The sequence below is a fragment of the Neovison vison genome, chromosome 2 (genome assembly GCF_020171115.1).
Source record: "Neovison vison isolate M4711 chromosome 2, ASM_NN_V1, whole genome shotgun sequence".
Taxonomy (NCBI): domain Eukaryota; kingdom Metazoa; phylum Chordata; class Mammalia; order Carnivora; family Mustelidae; genus Neogale; species Neogale vison.
In genome coordinates, this window is record NC_058092.1 from 33908569 (window position 1) to 33930862 (window position 22294).

The 22294-nt window shown below is 46.3% G+C and overlaps 2 protein-coding genes and 1 pseudogene across 6 annotated transcripts in view; 1 reads left to right on the forward strand and 2 right to left on the reverse strand.

Annotated features, from left to right (window-relative positions):
• Window positions 1-28: 28 nt before the first annotated feature.
• The window catches only part of SZT2 (SZT2 subunit of KICSTOR complex), a 62582-nt gene continuing 40316 nt past the window's right edge, over window positions 29-22294 (forward strand). For 2 of the 3 annotated variants that reach the window (XM_044238015.1, XM_044238016.1), the window contains exon 1: window positions 10641-10729. In XM_044238015.1, the coding sequence (XP_044093950.1) occupies window positions 10703-10729 (27 nt within the window). In that variant the 5' untranslated portion in view covers window positions 10641-10702. Of the gene's footprint in view, window positions 305-10640; window positions 10730-22294 lie in introns of those variants that run through there. The other variant, XM_044238017.1, reaches the window with a different exon arrangement.
• Window positions 1172-10507, reverse strand: MED8 (mediator complex subunit 8). Of its 3 annotated transcripts, none has more exons than XM_044238018.1 (8): window positions 10475-10507; window positions 9026-9144; window positions 8184-8328; window positions 7310-7450; window positions 7029-7110; window positions 6407-6655; window positions 5441-5501; window positions 1172-2314 (listed from the first exon to the last, which is right to left on the reverse strand). In XM_044238018.1, exons 1-8 carry the CDS (start codon window positions 10478-10480, stop codon window positions 2212-2214), a joined length of 906 nt encoding a protein of 301 aa, XP_044093953.1. In that variant the 5' UTR covers window positions 10481-10507; the 3' UTR covers window positions 1172-2211. The 3 variants fall into 3 exon arrangements, with proteins under 3 accessions (XP_044093953.1, XP_044093954.1, XP_044093955.1); XM_044238019.1 differs by lacking the exon at window positions 1172-2314 and adding an exon at window positions 5123-5365; XM_044238020.1 differs by lacking the exons at window positions 1172-2314; window positions 10475-10507 and having other exon boundaries at window positions 5273-5501; window positions 9026-9162.
• LOC122898504 lies at window positions 11378-14059 on the reverse strand (annotated as a pseudogene).

Here is a 22294-nt window from a genome sequence, read left to right on the forward strand (position 1 = left end):
ACACTGGCAGGATGAGTTATTCATTAGATGAACAAGGGAGCTGGGAGCAGGAAAAAGAGAGGGCAGACAGTCCAAGTAGAGGGCAGAGCCTCTGTCAGCATTGGTGGTGTGACACAGCACCTGACTCCCAGGTCCTGATTCCAGCTGAGAGTACTTACAGCTTAGTGGCAAGGACAGCGGAGCAGCTGGGACACAGCAAGGCCTACAGGACTGGTGGGAGTGTGAAGAGAGGCAAGCATAGGCTCTGGTCGGTGATACCCGGGGAATCCCAACAGCAGCCCATGAAGATCTGCACCCAGACCTAGTAAGTGTGGACAAATGAGGAGGGAGCTCATCACAACTGCAGAGAGGGCTGTGCGTGGTGCAGGGCCCCCTTTAGGGAGAGAATTGTAGGCAGACTGGAACTGAGCCTTTAGCTGGCTGGTACAGGAGATACAGTTTAGGGGGGAGGACAAAGAACACTTCACGTGAGGGAGCTTGTCATTTGGTCTCAAAGCAAAATGACATGATTTAAGAGACCGAACTGGGCTTTAATGGAAGAGCATGGGTGTCAACTAAGAGGGAGAAAAAAAATTCACAAAACTAGATTCGAAAATGACTTATCACACCAGGTAAACCAATGTGAAAATGCTCTGCATTGGAGGCTGGAGAGACACCGTGGGGGATGAGATGTGTGCCAAGGATCTCTCCGGAGGCCGAGTCCTGAGGCTGAGCATTATGTCAGCAAAGACAAGCTACAGAGGGAGGAAGAGGTGATCTTCTCAGAAAGGGACTGATTGATCACTGGCTTAAGCAACAATTACAGACAGCAGAGTTCTAGATGCTGCCCCAAGGATAGCGAATATTTATCAAGCTTTCATTGTAAAGCACTATTCTGAGTACTTCATTATGTATTAATCTCTTTAAACATCACGATATAGCAATCCTACGATATAGCCACTAATATCATCATCCCCAGGAATGAGGAAACAGGCACAGAGTAAATGAGCTTTACCAAGCCACACAGCTAGTAAGTGGCACAGCTAGGATTTGAACCTAGCTCAAAGTCTGAACCTGCTCATTTAACCAAAATGCTAGTTATTCTAGCTCCCCCAAGTCAACTAAATCACACTACTACTGCTAATAGTAGCAACTGCATTTACGGTGTTTATGATGGGCCCGATGCTGTAGGACACCAGACACAAAAGATCATAAAGCTCCCAGGTAGATGAACTGCAATTCAAACCCTGACAGTTCAGGGTGCTTGAACTTGAGGGACAATAAAGAACATAAAAAAAGAGGTAATTGACCTTACTTAGAGTGGCACTGAGTTGTGCCTGCACTGGGTTGTTGTTTCACAGAGGACTGGCTTGTGGGCTGAATTTTGAAAAACGACTAGGTATTCATCAGACAGAGTGATGGAGCAAATGTTACTTGCAGAGGGAATGGTGGGACTAAAGGAACGGAGGCTAGAAAGTTTGTTCCTTTCAGGAAACTTCAAGCAGCTTGTATGGCTCAGGAGCAGAGTGGGCAGCAGGACAATAGAGAAACTAAGTCAGGAGAAGTCAGGGGGCCAGATCACACAGAATCTTACTTGCCTTTCCAGGAAATGTGAGAGGTTTTCAAACTTCTTCAATGAAGTAAATGTAATGGCAGAAAAGACAGAAAGAAATATCCCCTAGGAAATCTGGTGGCTTACTCTGAACTCCTTCAGATTAGTAGAACTCCCTGAAGTCTATTTTCTCCATATAATGTATACGTGATAATTTTGTGTTCTCTGTTTAAATTACTTACCCTCAAGAAAATGAGTGTTCCGGGGTGATTTGATCCTGGGACTTTCAGCATGCCTGGCACACCAACCTGCCAGGTGCGTGGACTCCAGTTTGAGAAACGAGGAGGGAACTATCAAAAGGATTTTAATCAGAGAAGCAATGTGATCCGATCAGCTGTTTAGAAAGACCTGGCAGCCACAGCAAAGATGGGTCGGGAGTGAGAGACAGGGAGCCTGAACAACACTTTCAGGGAAAGAGGCCCAGGGCCTTAAATGCAGGGCAGGATGGACAGTTATCAGGGAGCAAGAACAGATAGGATTTGGCCCCTGACTGGGTCATGAAGGGCTGGGACAGAGAGGGAAGGGTTTAGGATGGCTTCCACAGACATGGCTTAGGTCACACCCAGGAAACTATAGAAAAAAAAATTAGGTTCGGGGGAAGAATGACTGGACTTGAACATTCAGAATATGAGGAACCTATGGATCCTAGGGGCAGAGAGCTCTGAGCTGAAAATAAAAGCAGTAGTCACAGAGACAGCAGGCAGATGGACAGAAGGCCAAAAGCTGCAGAAATGGAATGGTCAGAGACACAGGGGCCAAGTGGGGAGAAAGAGATGAGAAGGAAGTGGTCAGTTCTAGGAAATGCCATGGAGATCAAGTAAAATGGACCCTGAAAAAATTCTGGATTTAGCCAGTAGGTCAACGTACATCCCTTAGTGATTTCTCTGGACAGTAATTAGGAGTTGACCCAGGGTGGGCGTTTGGAAGGGTTCAGCCTCCCGTCCTGCCTGGTGCTGGGATCAGCTCACACGGCTCCTATGTCCACAGGGCACAGAGAATACATTGTCCGTAAGGAGGATTATTCTGTACAAGAAGCTCAGACAAAGGGAGAGGTTGTTCTCAGCTGCCTGGGGGAGGTGAGAATGGGGTAGGAAAAGGGACCAGCCTTGCACTAGGGCATTCCTGCATAGTTCAGCTTCCTCCCCGACAGCAGGACAGAAGGTGGGCAATCAACACCTCCAGCTCGGTCCTCAAGCCAGAACCCATTACAGAGCTGGAAGGAGCACTCAGCTACAATCGATTGATTTGGGCTGTTTCACAAGAAAGCACAAGGTTAAGTAAAGTTGGCTGGGTAGGGCAGCAGTAGACCTCAGAAGGGGTAGAGAACGGGGTGACTGGGGTAATGAGTAAAAGGGAGGGTCAACAATGACAGAATTCTAGCCACAGGGCAGAGCTGGGGACAGAGTGGTCCTAGGCAGTGGCTTTCATGCAGATATGGATTAAGCTTCTGCCTTCAGTGGGATGAACTGTGCGCTGTAGAAAGCTCTCACGGTTTCACAGTGCTGCTTTCTCCACCCTAGGCACAATCCCGATTAGGAGATGGCCTAATCTCCTCCTCCAGGGGCCCCAAGATTAGGAGAAAGCACAGTACCCAGGCAAAACCGAGTAGTCAGAAACAGGAATACCACCAAAGAGCAAGAGAGCCATCTTTTACAAATCCTAAATCTGAGCAAGTAAGCACACCACTTCATCTTCTTCAAAGAGCGCGCCATATATATTCACTCCTGAGGGAATGGAGGAAATGCGTGTGAGGGGAGGGAGATACTTTCCACTGGGGCATTTACTGGGTTGTATAGGTCCCAAAGTTGGTGATGCTACACAGGTGTTATGTACTCCAGAGGATGTAGGGGTGTGAGGGGGTTGGAAATAACGTGTTTCCAGAGTGAAGAATATAGGGATGTGAGTGCCTCCAGAGTATGGCTTGTTTGCATAACGGCCCAAGATGTAAGTGAGGTCCTGCTCATGCTTCTGTTGGGGCAGGAGGATACTTCCACCCTTGGAGGACAAGGAACGCATTTCAAATATTATGGTGGGAATGAAGGTACTATTGGTCTGAGACAACAAAGAAACTTGGGGTTGGTGCCTCTCGATAGAAGGGAATCTTCTGGTAGAATTAAGGACAGCAGTCACCAAAGCTGCTTCAGGGGTTTCAAAGATGAACTTTATCCAGTATGACAGTTAGCTTTGACACTTCCAGTGGCGGGGGTGGGGGTAAGAACCTAAGGAACACTTGAGCAGGCAGGCAGAGCAATAAGGCAGTATTGCTAAAGTGGGGGAAAGGTCTGGCATTGCCTCACAGCTAAAAACAGGAGGCCCCCATGCTGCTGTATGCTATGACCACTGAACTCTGCGGATCCCATCTCATCTTGATGGGGCAGGAAGGGATGACATCAGGGACCACTTTCCCAGTCCTTTGCTGCCACAGCCTGGCAGAATTCTACCCGGCACAAAACAAATGCCAATGCCCCGCTGTGTGACAGGAGAGAACAGAAGACAGGCAGCCGGCAGGTATGAGCAGGCCCTCCTCATACCACTCAGGATTTTCGGGTCAAAGCTAATTGAAGCTAAGAAAACATTTTATAGAGAACAAATGAGAACTGCCTTGCAGCGACTCTGGAAGTCTCTGACACTGGGTCTCTGATCCCTACATAGTTCTCTCATAAATCGCTGTCTGCTAACCCTGACACGGTGGCCTCCAGTTTAAATAACTTCATTCAGAGAAACCCTTCCGTCCCCTCCTGACTCAGGCCCCGCCCCAGCGCCTGCAAAGGCGCACTGAGAAAGGCAGCTTAGCAGCAGACCCAACTCACGCCGCTCTACAGCTTGATGCAAAGCAGGCAAAGGTCCTGGGTGGCTGTCCCCACCCACCAGCAATCTGGCTCTTAGCGGAGTTTCAGCGGACTGGAGGAAAGCCATCCTGGCTGGAGTCCAGGCACCACACACTTTTATGAGGACAACTAAAACCTGAAGAAAAATAGTGCAAAGTGGAATTCCCCTCTCCCTCTAAAATAAGGAAAATGAGTACAGGAAGAAGGGGCTTCTTCATGTGCAAAGAAAATCTCTTTCTCACACAGTCCTACCTGGTAGAGCCCGATCCTGGGAAGCCCCCACCCAGAGGACCTGTCAACATCTTCTTTCCTGTGTATGGGATGAGGTAAAGGGTAGGCGACTTTGTGACTACTGCCCGGGTAAGAGCTGAACTAGCTTCTTGTAGGCAAGGAGGAGGAGAGCAGACCCACACTTCACCAGAGCCACAGGTGGACCATTTGACCCAGCCCAGAAGCTTCGCCACCCACAGCCTGGAGAGATGGCCAGGATGGAACCTGGGCAGGGGGGACAGCCGAGCCGGCATGCCCCTAAGGACTCACAGAGGCTACAACAGTTTCTGGCCACACAAAGTAAGCACAGGCTTTCAAACAGAACGAGGCAGCCCGTGACCCTGAGTCCGTCAGCTCACCACTGAGGTGAAGTAGTGTCAGATCCCACTAAGTTCCGGATCCAGGACTGAGGAGGGCAGCGGGGAGAAGTGGCTGCAGAAACTCATTTATTGAATACCCGTCATTTCACAGACTGTACTAAATGTTTTACATTCATTTCTCTTTTTAATCCTTACAACATCCCTATGAGGTAGGTACCATTGCCATTTACAAACAAGAAAACAGGCTGAGAAAAATTAAGTCACTTGCCCAAGGTCACTCAGCTAGTCAGTGGTGGAGCTGGGATCTGTCTGGTGCCGAAAGCTCATGTTCTCTTCGTTGTACCCATCTAGTCCAGCTTAGAGAAGAAGGCAATTTCACCACCCAGCTCTGCAAGGGGCACCGGGGAGTGGAGGTTGCCGGCCACACTCACCGCTGGTAGGGATGCATTGAAGCTGACTTGATGTTGGTTTTTATTCCACTTGGCATTTTCCCTAAAAGAAACATGAAGACAGACACTTGTAGCATGGTGAGACTTTCATGATACACCGGAGCGATGGTCTCCCGGGTTCCCTTCCCTTCTGCCACCCCTTCGCTCTATTGTCTCAGAACCTCTGTGGCCTCTGACCCTGGGTAGTAAAGATCAGAGGTGTGGGTCTTAAACAGCCCTCTCCCTGAAGGTGTCTGGGAGGAGAGGGCTGATAGCAGGAGGGGTTGAAACACACCCGTCGGTCTCCTACTCAGCTACCCCCGGAAGAGACAGCTAGTCCCCATTTAATGCCATAAGTTAAAAAAAAATTTTTTTTATATATATATTTATATTTATATTTAAAAATTTATATATATATATATATATATATATATATATATATATCTTTTCTCTTATTATAATTGCTCCTTTTCCCAGACAGCTTTGAAAAAAAAATAAATAACTCTTTTAGCCATGTACATCTGAACTCATTCAGACTGTTCTCGTAACTATTAACGGTAAGCAGGAGAGACAGTATACAGAGAAGAATACATGGAGCTTGCCTGTTTGTCACTTCCCAGTGCACTTACTGAATGGTCTTAAGACTGTTGGTCTTTCTAAGACAAGACCCTGACAGCACACCTAGTATCCAGAGTAAAAGGGACAGAACAGTAGCTGAGGCAGCTTCTAAGACAGGTGTTGGGGGAGGCACAGTTTCTGTTGTTCGAAGTTCTTCCTTTCTCTGGAAAGGACTCTTGCTGCTACAGACTGTCAAGGAGATTTTTACTTCTGAAAAATTGTTTTATGGGTCATGGTCCAAGAAGAAAAGGAGAAAATCTATAGCTCTGGGATGCTGGGGGCTCAGACAATGCAGCTTATTCCTGTTTCCATTCTCAAGGTCTGCTACCATGTCATTCCCTGCCCCCTCACCTGTTTGACCTGCTTGAGCCATCTGTACGCCACTGAGCAGCGGCTGCTGCTGGTTTGGAGCTCCTGCCATCTGCACCTGCTGCAGTCCTGAGGCTCCAGCAAGGATGGTCCCAGCTCCGGGCTGGCCTGGCTGGCCAGGACCACTGCTGCCTGAAGGTCTCCAGTTAGACAGCCCCTTCCCAAAGGCCACGGCAGCTACTAAAGCATTGGTGTCTGCAGGGTTAAAGGTCTGCTTGTTTGGCCGGAGACCTGAAGAAAAAGGTAAAGTGAGGAGGCTGAGGTATGCCTCTGACCCTGGACTGAAGCTAGCGGCAGGAAGATCAGGCTGAGCCCCAGGGCTCGGAGCACCAGAGCTCAGTAGCATCCACACTCACCAGCAGCCCAGAAGGAGAGCCCCCAAAGACCCCCACAACTATCTCAGAATTCCCTCCTCTCATTTTGCCCATTTCTGCCACCTGCTCCGGGGCTAGCCCTAAGTACACATGCCAAACAGAATGGACGTGTCCCTTTCCGAAGCAGTTGGGTCTCCTGTCCTCCCTCCACCACCACCGAAACCACCACTCTTATTCCAGCGAGTCCCTCACTCTTTTCCTTCTCCATTTCGCCACCCATCCCTCCGTACCTCCACTCTCCGATTCCCGTTCCTCTTTGCTGATTTTCTCCAGAAGGTTTGAGCACATTTTATTTAAGCTCTGGATCTGCTTCTGTAACACACACACATTTGTGCAGAGATCAGGGAAATCAAGAAATGAGTGTGGTGAAGTTTCTTCCCTGTGCTCTTCCAGGGGCAACTTATGGGTAACCAACTGTGCATCCCCACCAGACACAGATGCTAATGTCTAGCTTCTTGTGATGGGACTCGGGGTATGGGGCGGGGGGGTGGGGTGGGGGAGGCTGTCCAACCTGAGCTGCATCAGCACCAATGCGGGCCGCATCTGTGGTTAACTGCTTTTCTTGTTCTTCGACCTCAGGGTCGGGCTTGGTTCTCAGATGGTCAGGGACCACCTCATGGCTGAAAACAGGCACTCGTCCTTCAGTCTGCCGCTGTAACACAGATTTTATTGATCCTCCTATGCAACCCAAATAGACTCAGTCTAGCGTGATATATACAGTTCCTTCCATAGGCAAATGATACATTCTCAGGGAAAACACCACCTGACACTTATAATATCTAGCTTCCAGGGACACTACTGCCCTTACTCCCTGCTTCCTTTCTGTCTCCTCATACTTCTCTTTCTACCAGACCTAGGGGCAAGTTTCTCTTTGCTACATTTTTTTTTTAAATATTTTTATTTATTTAACAGAGAGAAATCACAAGTAGACAGAGAGGCAGGCAGAGAGAGAGAGAGAGGGAAGCAGGCTCCCTGCTGAGCAGAGAGCCCGATGCGGGACTCGATCCCAGGACCCTGAGATCATGACCTGAGCTGAAGGCAGCGGCTTAACCCACTGAGCCACCCAGGCGCCCTTCTCTTTGCTACATTTTAATGTAATACCAAAACGGACAAACTCACAAAAGAACATAGTTTTCGCTCAAGGTAGGTATTGGAGGAGAAAGGTCTTTGCCTTAGTGACATAGGCCTCAGGTTTATTTGGCACTATTTGGGAGTGGCTCCCCAACTCCAGAAGTAAAAAAAGCAAGGTCTCCAAAATGCAGCCCTTGCTTTCTACCACCACACACTATGCCTTCAGAACTTCTAAAATAACCCAGCAACAATTGTGCTCTAAGTCCTCATCTAAGAATTTAATTTTCCATGTCGAACCCTTCTCCTTCTCTTACCATAAGATCTTCATCGCGGTCTGGGGACAACACCAGAGGGATGATGACCTGGTTACGGAACAGTGGTGTCTTTTCATGCTTCAAGACCTTGTTCAAAGTGTTCAGCTGTCCGGAGAGCAAAGCAAAGCTGTCCAGGACAGAGGGCCTGGTGGTGATAAGAAGGTGTCAGAATGTTCTCAGTAAAGTAGCACTGAAGCGGTCCTTCAGACTAGGAATACCCAGGCTCACCCCAGAAAGGTTCCTAGCACCTCACCTGGACTGGGCAGGAATCAGACTGGCTCCCAGGGATTGTGGGGTTAGGAAAGAGGGACTTTAAGTTTCTGACACAGGTGGAAAATTAAGGCAGTTCATTCTCTGAATGGGATGAGGACCAGTGGCAAAACAAGAACCACGGCTATACCTATCACTAAACATTCAGAAACTGGGTAAAGACCTCCTTTCAGGCCTAAAAATAGGATCCACACTTCCAGAGTAGGCTGGACCTAAAAGACTCAGCAATATCTCTCGTAAGAGATCCAGGATGAACACTGGATTCTTACTGTAGCAGGAGGACCCACTGAGGGAATACCTCCTCCCAGAGAAGTCAAAGGGTGAGAATCGAAAGCTAGAAAGAACTTTGGTTGGGAAACTGGACATTTCTCTACTTCCTTGCTATGGTGGCCCTAAGACAAACTTCACTTGTTAAATGTTGGGAAACCCAGCTCTTTCCAAATCAAAAGATGTTTGTCTAGTTCTAAGTTGTGACCTCACTGGAGATGTCCTATCCACCAGGAGACCTGCCCCCCCCTCCCGCAACACACACACCCATGGAGCCCTCCTCAGCTTGCCCTGGCAACCCTTACCAGGTCAGCCGGTCATACTCGTTCTCCAACTTGTAAATGAAACTCCCCAGTGAGTTCTTCAGATCAGCAACTTGACTCAGCAGTGCATCTAATGATGCCTCAAGCTGCTTCTCCTCCCTCTGCACCAACAGAAACATACAGAGGAAGGCTGAAAACCCAGGATGACAGTATGCAAAACTAGTCAAGTAACACAGGATCTCCCCCGCGCAGGAGAGCCAGACTGTTTTCTATCTTTGGTATTTGGGTTACAGACAGCATCAACCCTTAGACCTTTCAATCCATTCCCCTGACCTCAATTCCTCCTTTCTCTCATCATCTCCTAATTCATGTCTGGCTTTTCTCTGCATTGGCAACACTCTGTACTCACTCACTGAGACATTTTCACAAGACCTAATGTCTGGGGTTTATTATCTTTTGTGCACGTCTGCAGCATATGTAATTCAGCTTCTTCTGTACTAGAACCTGCCTCGTGAGCCTGGCAGTTCTTGCCAATAACAATCTCCAGGAAAACCTACCCACATATCAAGGTTTCCCTGAATACCAGGCTTGTACCACCACTGCTCCCCACTCTCTCCCACTCTTCCTTTGGCCTTAGCATTTGATGTTTTCAAACTTCTTCTTGCCGAATTAATCGACACTCGTTTTATCTCTGTGCCAGTATTTCTGTGTCCCTTTCACAAGTTTAGTCAACTTATAAACATTTAATGACAAAGAACCAGGTGCAAGAAAGTAAGTGGCAAGTGACAAACAAAACAAAACAAAATAAAGGCACACGCTCCTAAGCCCCAGAGAAACAATTTTAAATGCTGGGGTGTCTGCAAGCATTTCCTTTCCATCTGCTGTCTTCAGTTTTACTTCATTTCTTCATCCTTAACAACTAACGGGCTCAGGCTGGGAAGAATGATGCACAATCGTCTTGCAAACTCAACAATGTGTATGACAGGAGCCTCGATCCTGGGTTCCACCCACAGCCTCAGATTATAATTAGCTCAGCTTTCTGCTACCCCACCCTGCAATTCCTTCACCGCCCCCCACCCACCCCAACCCCGGCTTCTCTCCAATTCCAGTTCCCGTGTTATGTCTGCATCCGACAGCGTCCATTCGACAGTCTGGGCCGGGGCCTGAGCCAACCCGCTACTTTCTTGAGCCGTCTTCCTTGGACTGCATTTCAACCTTCCCAGGTTACAGCAGCCTGATCCCTTCGTGCACCCCAGCAAGTCCGCGGGGTCTCCTTCCTCGCAACTCGGCCAGTCTCCTGCTAGACGGGCCCCACCCCCACCTCTGCAGTCGGCCGCGCCTCCCCATCCCGCGGGCCCATACCCGTCAGCCCTGGGCTCTGCCCTCTCCTGCCAGCCCCAACTCCTCACTCTCCTCGGCCAGCCCACTCTCAGTCCAGCTGCCTGAAGCTAGCTAACTAGCTAGCGGTCTACACTCCAAACCCGCGCTCACCTGCATCGCGGCGGCAGCGGCGGCGGGGGCGGCAGCGGCAGCGGCAGCGACTTCCCCTTCCGGTTTTCTAGTCAGCGAGCCACTCTGAGAGGGCTTCTTCCCCCAATCAGAAAGCTCAGAGCTCGGCCCTCCCACTTACTTCCGGCTCCTGCGAGGCTCCTGTAGCCGGGTCAGGGGTCACCAGTGGAGCATCTTCTCTGGCCCGGGCCGGCGCGGGAGGGCTGTGTGATGGCCTCGGAGCGCCCGGAGCCGGAGGTGAGGGGCGGGCGGGCGCAACGCTGGGCGCTGGGCCCCGAGCCCCGAGAGGGAGGGTCCGGCAGCCCGGCGCGGCGGCGGCCTCCTCCTGGCCTGGGGACGGCCGGGCCGAGTTGCCTGGGCAGAGATGGGCCCAGCCTGGAAGGCCCGACAATTGAACCTCCTCCCCGTGACCCGCAGTTTTCTCCGTGGGGGAAGGGGGGGGGTTGCTAGAGCAAAAACCCGTCGCTTTTTGTTTATTAAAATTTCAGATACGTCGCCGACTCTAGAGCTCTCGGATTCTTCAGTTTTAATAATGATATTAGCAAAACCTGTGGTTTGATTTTCTGCTGCAGTTTCCATGGGCAAAACGGCAATAGACCTACTTTGCTGGTTTATGCATTTCCCCAAACATTGGAATGCCATGAACAGCATTAATTAATTTAGTTGTAGCGCTTGTGGACTTAGAGAGCAGCTTTGGTTTCGTGAAAAAACATTTGACTCGGAGTGATACCTCGTCCTGATACTGGCTCTGCTCTTTAGCTGTCTGTGCAACTTTGGGCAAGTCTTGACTATCCGGATCCTGTTTCCTTCTTCATAGAATACCTGTTTTATGGTGTGTTGTGAGGACCTTATGTATTAAAACAGAAAATGTATATGAGGCATCCGTTAGGTGCTAATGCAAGGAACTTCTAGCCACACGATGTTATTCAACTTGTAGGAGGAAGGGTAGGTGGCAATATCCTTTCTCATTTACAGGTAAGGAAACTGAAAAATGAAGGTTAAGTACCTTACCTAAGTGCTACTCGGCGGGGGAGTGGCAGAGTTTTGAAGTTAAAAGATCTGAGCATAAAACCTATTATATTTGGAAAGAACAACATCACTAGAAGAGGTGCCCAGTGTTCTAAGAGAGTACATGAGTAGGTGGGAAGGGGGAAGGATGTGTATAATGACATAAATAGTAGTCATTATGTAGCGAATGCTTACTGCATGCCAGGCACCAGCCTCTGCACTTCACCAATACCAATTAATGCTCTCATCCCTAGATACTTTCATCATCTCCATATTTGGGTTGGGGAAATTGAAGCACACAGCTCACCAGAGTCACATGGTTACACAGGTAGTAAGTAGTATAGCCAGGACTCTCAATCAGGTGGCCTGGCTCCAGATCTTACGTTTTTAACCGTCGTGATTATAGTATAATAATACTGTAGCCACAGGATGGTAAATCTCCAGTTTGTTGGGATTTGATGTGTTGAGACCCAAGTTTAAGTAGGAAACCTTGTGCTGTTTAAAAGAATCAGATGGGGCGTCTGGGTGGCTCAGTGAGTTGAGCTCTTGGTTTCAGCCTGGGTCATGATCTTGGGGTCATGAGATCGAGTCCCACCTTGGGAAGGGAGTCTGCTTGAAATTCTCTCTCCCCCTTCCCTCTCACCCCTCAAATAAATAAATCTTCAGAAAAAAAAAATAAAAGAATCAGATATGTTCCACAGGGAATGGTGGAATAGCCCATGCGTTGGAAATATCAATATTGAGAAAGACTGAAAGAATTTGAAGTACATCTTAAGGATTAAGATGAGAGGAAATGGGGGGATGTTGTAGGGAAATACAACATACTTTTTCGGCAGATATGTAAAATGGCATTGTCCAGGGCACCTGGGTGGCTCTGTTGGTTAAGCATCTGGCATCTAATTTCAGTGCATGTCCTGATGTCAGGGTCATGAGATCAGCCCCAGGTCATGCTCCACATTCAGTGGGGAGTCTGCCTGAGATTCTTTCTCTCCCTCTCTGCCCCTCTATAAATAAATAATTCTTCAAAAAAAAATAAAATAGCACTGTCCAGTAGAAATCTAATGGAAGCCATTCATGTAAATTTTTTAGTAGCCATGTTTAAAAGGATAAGAAAACAAATGAAATGAATTCTAGAAATTATTTAACTTTACATTTGCAAAATATTACCATTTCATTGTGTGATAAATATTAAAAATTATGAGATATTTATCATTCTTTTTTTTAAACAACACAAATAAGATTTTTTATTTGTCACCATTAAATGTCTGAATTATAAACAGATTCTTTTTTTTTTTAAGATTTTATTTATTTATTTGACATACAGAGATCACAAGTAGACAGAGAGGCAGGCAGAGAGAGAGAGGAGGAAGCAGGCTCCCCACTAAGCAGAGAGCCTGATGCGGGGCTCGATCCTAGGACCCCAAGATCATGACCTGAGCTGAAGGCAGAGGCTTTAACGCACTGAGCCACCCAGGCACCCCTATAAACAGATTCTTGGACTGGTGGCTCATATCCATCAGCTCATTCAGCTTTAGTACTGGTCTCATTCCCCGTAGCTTTTCCAGAACTACTACCTGCACCATGAATCTCCATGAGCTTTCCCAGTTCAAACTTGGGCTTCTTCAGTATTTTTACTTTTCTAACCAAGACATCATAGAGTGGATAAATAGACTGACAAACTTTTTCTGTATCTTTTCCAATGCTGTCTGGAATCAGTTTATTGACCACTTCTTTCAAGTCATTTGTCTGAGTCTCTCAGGTCACAATCTCCATCATATTTTTCTGAATTTGGCAGACCTGTTGGTGCTGAGCATAAGAGGTCTTCCGAATCTGATTATTGCATTTTTTAGTAAAACTGACACGAAATAGACAAAACAAATAACCATCGGTAGTCTTTTTTTTTTTAAAGATTTTATTTATTTGACAGACAGCGATCACAAGTAGGCAGAGAAGCAAGCAGAGAGAGAGGAGGATGCAGGCTCCCTGCCAAGCAGAGAGCCCAATGCGGGGCTCAATCCCAGGACCCTGGGACCATGACCTGAGCCGAAGGCAGAGGCTTTAAACCACTGAGCCACCCAGGCGCCCTTAGCTTGAATTTTCTAAGTGCAACTTCATTCTGCAAATCAGCAAGGCTCACTTGAAAAACACAACCCCTGAGGCCATCAGATACAATTTTGGTTCCTTGAGTTCTTGTGACTAATGTTTTCCCAATATTTCTTTTTTTTTTTTTTTTAAGATTTTATTTATTTATTTGACAGAAATCACAAGTAGGCAAAGAGGCAAGCAGAGGTGGGGGAAGCAGGCTCCCTGCTGAGCAGAGAGCCCGATGCAGGGCTCAATCCCAGGACCCTGGGATCATGACCTGAGCCGAAGGCAGAATCTTAACCCACTGAGCCACCCAGGTGCCACCCAATACTTCTTAAATTGAACATAGCTGGTGCTTTCACATCATGCCAATATTTCTTAGCTCCCTTTCTTGGCTCCTTTTTTGCCGCCTTTTGTAGGGTGCTTGTTCTTGCTGACTACCTTTGCGCTGCTCAGGGAGCCAAAAGGTATCATTCTTTTTTGTACCAAATTTTTAAAAATCCAGCATGTGTTTTACACTTAACAGTACATTTCATTTTGGACCATTGGAGTAGCCACATTTTACTCAGTAGCCTCATTTGGTAGTGGCTACTGTATTGATCAGTGCAGATCTGTAATAACTTGGAGTGAAGACACATACTGGTGGAAGTCTCATTCAGCCAAAAGTTAAGCATGTGTTAAGTTCTTGATTTGCATTTCTGAAAATTTTATCTCAGAGAGTCAGGGGAGTGAAGAGGTCTGCCCCTGGGCAGAATAGTGACTTTTAGAGGTTGTTGAAATCCTAAGAGAAAAAAAAAAAATTGGGCATAGTCAGATTTAAGAAGTCATTCATTCATCAATTACTGAAAATACTTTACAAATGCTACTATGGACTCAGAATTGTGCTAAGTATCAGGGTGGATGCCAAGCAGTGTGAGACAGACATGTCCCCTATTTTAATGGAGTAAACAAATGCTGACTTATAATGAGGGCTGCAAAGGAAAACTACAGAGTGAATGAGTGTTTGAAAGGAGTTCTTAACCGACTCTGTTAAGAAGTATGAGGGGAGAGGTGAGTTGGGATGCCTTTTCAGAGAAACGACATTTCAGTCTGAAGAATGAGTAAAAGTTGGCTGTGAGCAGAGGCAACAGTGAAAATCCTGGGGTGAGAAGGATCTAGAAGCAGCTGCTAATGTGGGTGCAATGGGACAGTGAGAATAGCTAACACCGAGAATAGCTAACACTTCAGGAGGGTTTACTGACTATCACCTAATCCTTGTAGAATCTCCATGAAATAGGCATTATTATTTTCCCAGTGTCACAGATGAGGAAACTAAGGCACAAAGAGTTTAAGTAACTTCACCACCAAGGCCTTACACTAATAAGCAGTAGCAGAACCAGTGTTTAAAAGATCCTAGGTGCTCTAACTCTGTGGGAGATTGGGGAGAGAGGAGAAAAGAAGTGAGGCTGAGCCTGTGCTAAAGGTTCCGGACTTTGGCGTGTACACAGTAGTTAGGAGCCTTCAGACAGTTCAAGGGGGGAAAGTATCGAAATTATTTCATGGGATTCTGTTAAGAGAGAATAGCATTAGGGTTGGAAAAGTCTTCAAAGATTATTTATACCCTAACCACAAAGGGGCAGGTGCAAAGAACAAACAAAACCAACAAATTGAGGCAGGCAATGTTTCCTTCATCCTAGTATACGTGGCATGGAGCACAGTGCCTAATAATGTGTTATTCATCTTGTTAGACATGGTATGTAGGCCTCAGTAAGTGTCCAAAGAATGCTAGGCTTCTTCTATCATTGTTTGGATTCTCCTGTTTAATTGCAACAACATCCGTATGAAGTAGACATTCTCACCTACATGTTATCAATGAAGAAACTGAGGCCTGGAAAAATTAAGTAACTTGTCCAAGCTCACATAGATAGCAAGTAGTAAAACCAGATTTGAATCCAGGTCTCTGACTCCAGAACCCTGCTGTGTCTTTGCCAGACCACTCCAAGAGTAATGCACATGAGTCTTGGGGATTAAATATCAGGGAACTGAAGCTCCATGTGAGTGTGGATGCTGGGAGAACACAACCATTTCAGAGATTGTCAGGCATTAAAGTGGAAGAATCCCTTGGGGAAGCTTGTTAAATTTAGGTTCCTGAGTCCTGTCAACTCAAATTCAGTTGGTCTAGGTCATGCCCAGAAATCTGCATTTTTTTTTTTTTAAGATTTTATTTATTTGACAGACAGAGATCTCAAGGAGGCAGAGAGGAGGCAGAGAGAGAGAGGAGGAAACAGCCTCCCTGATGCAAGGATCCATCCCGGACCCTGGGATCATGACCTGAGCCAAAGGCAGAGGCTTTAACCCACAGAGCCACCCAGGCGCCCCCAGAAATCTGCATTTTAATAAGCACTTCAGGCCATTCTGATGTACCTGGTCCTTGGATCACACTTCAAAAACTACTGTTTTAGCTGCCTGGATTAATTCTTTATTTTTCTGGTTCTGATCAGTTATATCTTGAATATGAGGATCTCTTCGAGATGGTGGTTTGAACACATAGCTGTTGACTTTGAAGGCTCGTGGATGAGGGAGAATGTTGTGAGAAAGCTCACATTGAACAACGGTCCCTGGCTTCAAGAGGTGGATTCTATAAGAACTAGTTGATGACCTAGGAAGGCTTCAGCTTGGCCTTGAGCAGTCAGTCCATAGTTCAAAATAACTTTCAAGACAAGGTGGAGAAATTGAAGCAATACAGTGGTGGAATTAAGCAGCCTACTAACTACTACTAATCTAAAGAACATTTCTAATACCACAGCCCCCCAGTGTGTCCTCCATCTGGTTTATTCCCCCTTCTCCTCACCTGGCAAACCCTGCTCAACCTTCAGTGTCACTTTCTCCTAAGATCTAGCCTGGGTTAAGTTACTTTGTTATATGCTGCCATAGAACCACATTCTTCTCCTTTGGTGCACTTACTCAGTTTGTAATAATACAGTAAGTAGAATGGTTATATGATCAGGGTGGGTTTTTTTTCCCCCTTTATTATAGGGTAAATTTTGTGAGAGCAGAGAATGCCAATTTTTGCTTTCCATGGTATCCTTAGGACCTAGCCCAGTCCCATCAATTTGTTGACCAATGCCTGAATGCACACTCATCTTGTCTTTGTCCTCTTTGGACCAGGTTGAGTTTTTTGATGGCATCTGACGAAATTAGCAGGGACATTAAGCTAGAAAGAGATTTGCTAGAGGGCAGAACAGCACTCTGAGCCTCACAATAGAGTAATAGACTGAATTTATCCAATGTAACAGGACTAATGGAATAATTGTATGTGTCCCAAAAAGCCTGCATGAGGACAGAATGGAGGGTATGTCTTAACAGCAACACAAGTGAGAAAGTCATGAAGGTTCCCTGCACCAACAGGATGGTGAAGCTTCCAAATAGAGCTTAGGAGACTCTGAATCTGTGGCAACACCTAGCTATTGTGTTCCATTCTGGCCCCTACATTTTAAGTTGAAAAAGAGACCAGCCAGTGTTCATAGGCATATCATCGAAGATATAAAATAGGGAAGAAACTGGAGACCATGCCGTTTGAGATCTACCTAAAGAATTTGGGAGATGTTTACTATGGAGAAGCAGAGACTTGGGCCTGCCCTCAGAGGTTTGATAGAGTCTCCTTAACCAAACGTGGTTTAGATGTTTTCAAGAGAACAGATCTCAAGGGTAGGTTAAGATGATCTCAAGAAAACATTTTGGCCCAGTATGAGGAAACGCCCAGCTATGCCACGGAACTGGAGAAGAGCAAAAAAAGCTGGTGAATGGCTGTGTGGGACTCCTTTCAGACTTAGCACCTTTTCGATGAATTATTTGTTATTACTTGTTACGCTAATTTACACATTTATCCTTTTACATGCTGTTGGGGTAGGTGATCATACTTTATAGAGGAGGAAACTAAAACTCAAGCCCAGAGGCTCAGCTGTCAAAGCGCACATTGGAACCCACACCAGCAGCTCCTCCCTAGATTCCAAGAACAGTTAAAAGAGAGAGAGCGAGAGAGAGAATATTTAAAAGGCACATATTAGTGAAAACCTGGTAAAAACAACTTTCATGGACGCAAAGGAAAAACCGAAACAATGAAATAGGCTAGTTTTTCCATAAAGTAGATGAGGAAGGATGGGAACTCTTGGAGAACAAAGACCAGGTGTTGATAAGAGTGAAAAATTAGGAATCACTGGTAAGAAATTCAGAACATAACTTGACATGGAAGAAAATAAAGTTTGTGAGAGCAATTTCCTTCATTTATACATTCATTCAACAAATATTTGAGCACCTAGTGTGTCTTGGCACTGTGCTAGTTGCTTGGGATACAGCAAAGAACAATATAAAGACACAATTTCTACCTCCCTGGAGCTTCCAGACTTTTAGGGGAAACAGACATTATAAAATGCACAAATACTTTGTTATAAACTGGTAGGTGCTCTGAGGAGTTATAGATTGCCTCCTGAATGCCTGATAGAAATACTTAACTTAGTGTAGGGAATCATAGAAAGATCCATTCATTAAAACCAGAATCACCAATATTTTAGTGCTAGAAGATGGAGTGAGCAAGTGTTCCTGGTTGTTCTTATGGTACTGACCCATGGACATGTGTTCTCCCCTGTTTAACCCAGCTCAGATGGGACCCAAACTCCCTTTGGTGTTTCCTTGCATTTCCTTGTTTCTTTCTTTGGAAAGGAAGAAAAAAAAAGTCTTTACTAACTACCAAAGAAGAACAAGAGGAAAATAGTACCGAGATTAGTGTTAAGATTATCTCACCTTGAGAAGAGTTGTGGTGAGTATTAGTTTTAATTTTTTTTTTAAAGTAGGCTCCATGCCCAGTGTGGAGCCCAACACATGGCTTGAATTCAACAACCCTGAGATCAAGACCTGAGCTGAGATCAAGAGTTGGACACTTAGTGGCGTCTGTGGCTTAGTTGGTTAAGCTGCTGTCTTTGGCTCAGGTCATAATCCCAGGGTTCTGGGATCGAGCCCCGCATCAGGCTCCCTGCTTGGCGGAGAGCCTACTTCTCCCTCTTCTTCTGTCTGCCGCTTTGCCTACTTGTACTCTCTATCTCTCTGTCAAATAAACAAAATCTCTTAAAAAAAAAAAAAAAAAAAAAGTTGGGCACAACCAACCGAGCCACCCAGGCTCCTGCTGATTATTAGTTTTAAACATAACCTTGCTTTGCTTAAGACATATGGTGAATTCACTTATTGAGCAAAATCATATGGAGCATCTGATGTGCTAGGCACTGCTGTAGGCTTTGAGGATAGAGTGATAAACAGGACTGCTGAATTTGGGTATCCTTCCTATTCTGATAAGACTCTGAGTACCAGACCATCCTTTTCTAGATAACCTTGGCCCGGATCCAGCATCAGCAGTTAGACAAGAGTGGGCACTCACACCCACACCAGCTCAGCCAGTCCTGAACGAGGGCTTGACTAGTTTATGAGAGCATCCCACCCTGAAACCAAGGGCGAGGTAGAGGGCACGTAACTGCTGCATTTTCCTTCTTTGCCAATAAATCCCTTTTCAGTTTCTAGCATCTTGGCAATGAGGGTGTACAATCTGACGGGACCTTTGAGGGGGAATGGTGGTTAGAAGTGATGGTAAATACCTATATTTGATTTTTCTGTTTAACATGGAAATTCCGCAGCTTACTGGTTTCCAGTGCTATCTTGGCCATCCTTGACACCTTTTTATTACTTTCCAATTAATCACCAATTTTTGTCTTGTTCCAAAGATTCCTTAAAATGTCAGCGAAGCTCAGTTGTCTTGAAAGTTAGTTCAGCTGAGTGTGTGTGTGTGTCTGTGTATAAAACCAGGCTTTCTCAATGAAAGGCATTGCTGGCTTACATTCTGGCACAGCTGCTGTCTCGTGGGGGACCAGTCTCAGTTTATAGAATGGCTGCTTTGAGTAGCTCTGGTCTAGGCCACTGTCATCTCCCCTGGTCATTAGGGGATCTTTCTGAATCACATGGTAGCCAGAGGGAATTTTTTTTTTTTAATGCAGATATAACATTACTGCTCTGCTAAAAAAAAAAAAAAAAAAAAAAAAAATCAGTAGTTTGCCCTATAATATTGAATTACATCATATTGATCTTTTAATTATTTTTTATCTTTCTGATTATGCCAGAGCATCCTTTCTGCCTGTAGAGATCCATCACGTTCCTTTTTTTTTTTTTTTTAATATTTTAGGGGCACCTGGGTGGCTCGGTCAGTAAGCGTCTACGTTTTGGCTCATGTCATGATCCAAGGGTCCTAGGACTGAGTTCCACACTGGGCTCCTTGCTCAGTGGGGAGCCTGCTTCTGCCTCTGCCTGCCACTCCCCCTGCTTGTGCCCTCTCTCTCTCTGACAAATAAATAAATAAAATCCTTTTTAAAAAAGACTTTGAGGGGTGCCTGGGTGGCTCAGTGGGTTAAAGCCAGTGCCTTTGGCTCAGGTCATAATCCCAGGGTCCTGGGATCGAGCCACACATCGGGCTCTCTGCTCAGCAGGAAGCCTGCTTCCTCCTCTCTCTCTGCCTGCTTCTCTGCCTACTTGTGATCTCTGCCAAATAAATAAGTAAAACCTTTAAGAAAAATAAAAATAAAAAAGATTTTGAGAGCAAGAAAGAGAGAATGGGATGGGGGGAGAGGGAGAAGCAGACTCCTTGCTGAGCTGGGAGCCCAAAATATGTCACTCGATCCCAGGACCCTGAGAGTATGACCTGAACTGAAAGCAGACGCTCAACAGACCGATCCATCCAGGCGCCCCAAATCTTCCCTGCTCTTTCCCCAGTTTTATCCATGTGTCATGCTCAGTCATTGGGCATTGTGGCTCATGAGGCCTGAGTTTGATTTCTGATCCTCTTCCTACTAATTGTGTTAAATCATTTCACTTTTTTGGACCAGTTTTTCTCTATTAATGTTTTATGTGCCAACTGAATGAGCATACTTGTGTGAAGAGTCTTGTGTTGTGGCTGGTAATAACCTGTAATAGTTATTTTATTTTATTTTATTTATTTGACAGAGAGAGAGAGTAAGAGAGGGAACACAAGCAGGGGGAGTGAAGAGGGAGAAGCAGGTTCCCTGCTGAGCTGGAAGCTCAGAGAGGGAACACAAGCAGGGGGAGTGGAAGAGGGAGAAGAAGGCTTCCCACCAAGCAGGGAGCCCGATGTGGGGCTCGATCCCAGGGCCCTGGGATCATGACCTGAGCTGAAGGCAGAGGCTTAACAGCTGAGCCACCCAGGTGCCCCTGTAATAGTTCATTTTTATCATATTCTTTCTAAGTGTGAGGCACAGTGCTGAGCACTTCATGTACCTGATTTCACTTAACCCACTTAACAACACTAGATCGGTATTAGGATTAGATCCATTTTATGTATGCTGGCACTGAGGCTTGGGGAGGTTAATTACCCTTTCCTCAACCTCACAAGCAACTAAGAGGCCAAATTGGGATTCATGCCAGGATGTCTGAGTCTGAAGTTCTTGCACTTAGCTTCTCCAGGGGGCCATCAGATATATTACAGGTACTTAAGGAATGGGAGTGCCTTCCCTCTTCTTGCCTTCTGCTCTCACCCATGCCACTGCCAGAGGCTGTTTCTGCATCTTTTGCTACATGCCTTCTGTCCTGGAGAAGAAATGCTTTTTTCATCTTTAGTCCTCGAATCTCTGCTCTTCATGCTCCTCTGTGCCCCTAGGCACCCTTCCTTAGTGGCTTTTCCAGGCTTTTTCTATTTCTTCTCCCCATTACCCCATTTAGGGGAAGAAAAAAACCTTCCCTTCCTTTCCATACCACCTTAACAGGCAGTCACTGGCCTCTGTTCATTTCTCTTCTACCACTCTCTTCAGTCCTGGGAGCCTGGCGTCTCCCCTCCCCTGTCAGGGAGCCAGGATGAGCAATTTGCAATTTGTCTAAACTGGGAGGAGTGTAATCTTTTCATCAGAGGCTAGAGTAAGGCAATAAAGGAATTTCAGATAAATCTTGCTCAGGAAGAAACTTTGGGGGAGTTCAGACCAGTGGGCCCTTGTTTTCTGCCTGAGACAGTAGGTGAGTTTATCTGCTGGGACCCAAGGGGTTGAGAGATCAGGAAATGTTCTAGGGGGAACAAAAGAGGTTGCTCACCAGGGAGAAGTAAAAGGATGGGTACAAGCCTCCCAGAGGTGGTACGGCAAAGTGACAAGTTTCTTCATGTCAAAGTGCAACTGGAGTGGTATTTGTGTGGATAAGAGAGAATGGCAAATCCATCCTGAGCCGGGATTTGGCAGGGCTTCTGGGTGGAAGGACAAGGACAGGGATAAGGCAGCTGGTGCTTGGCAGGACACAGTTGCGTCGATGGCTGTGAGGCAGTGGTGGGAAGGATCTAGAGTGCTGACCACTAAAAGGTGTGGAGGGTGGGGAAAGTGTGGGTTGTGACCTGAAGAAGTTGAATCTTGAGGCACTTGGCAGGCTGGCTTGTCACCCAGTGAAGAGTCCCTTAGTGGCTGCTCTGGTCAAGGCTTCGTAAGAGGAGGCATCTGGCATCATTGAGTATCTGCTCTGTTGTAAGCAAGTTGCCATGTGTAGGGATGAAAAAAATAGGACAAGACGGAGTCCCTGCCCTCAACGAGCTCTTGGCTTATAGGAGAAACCCCTAAATGTTCAATAACGTGAAAACGTTACTTCATCAACCTAGATAGTCCACATAGGGGGAGTGGGAGCAGAGACTCGAATCCTTGGGAA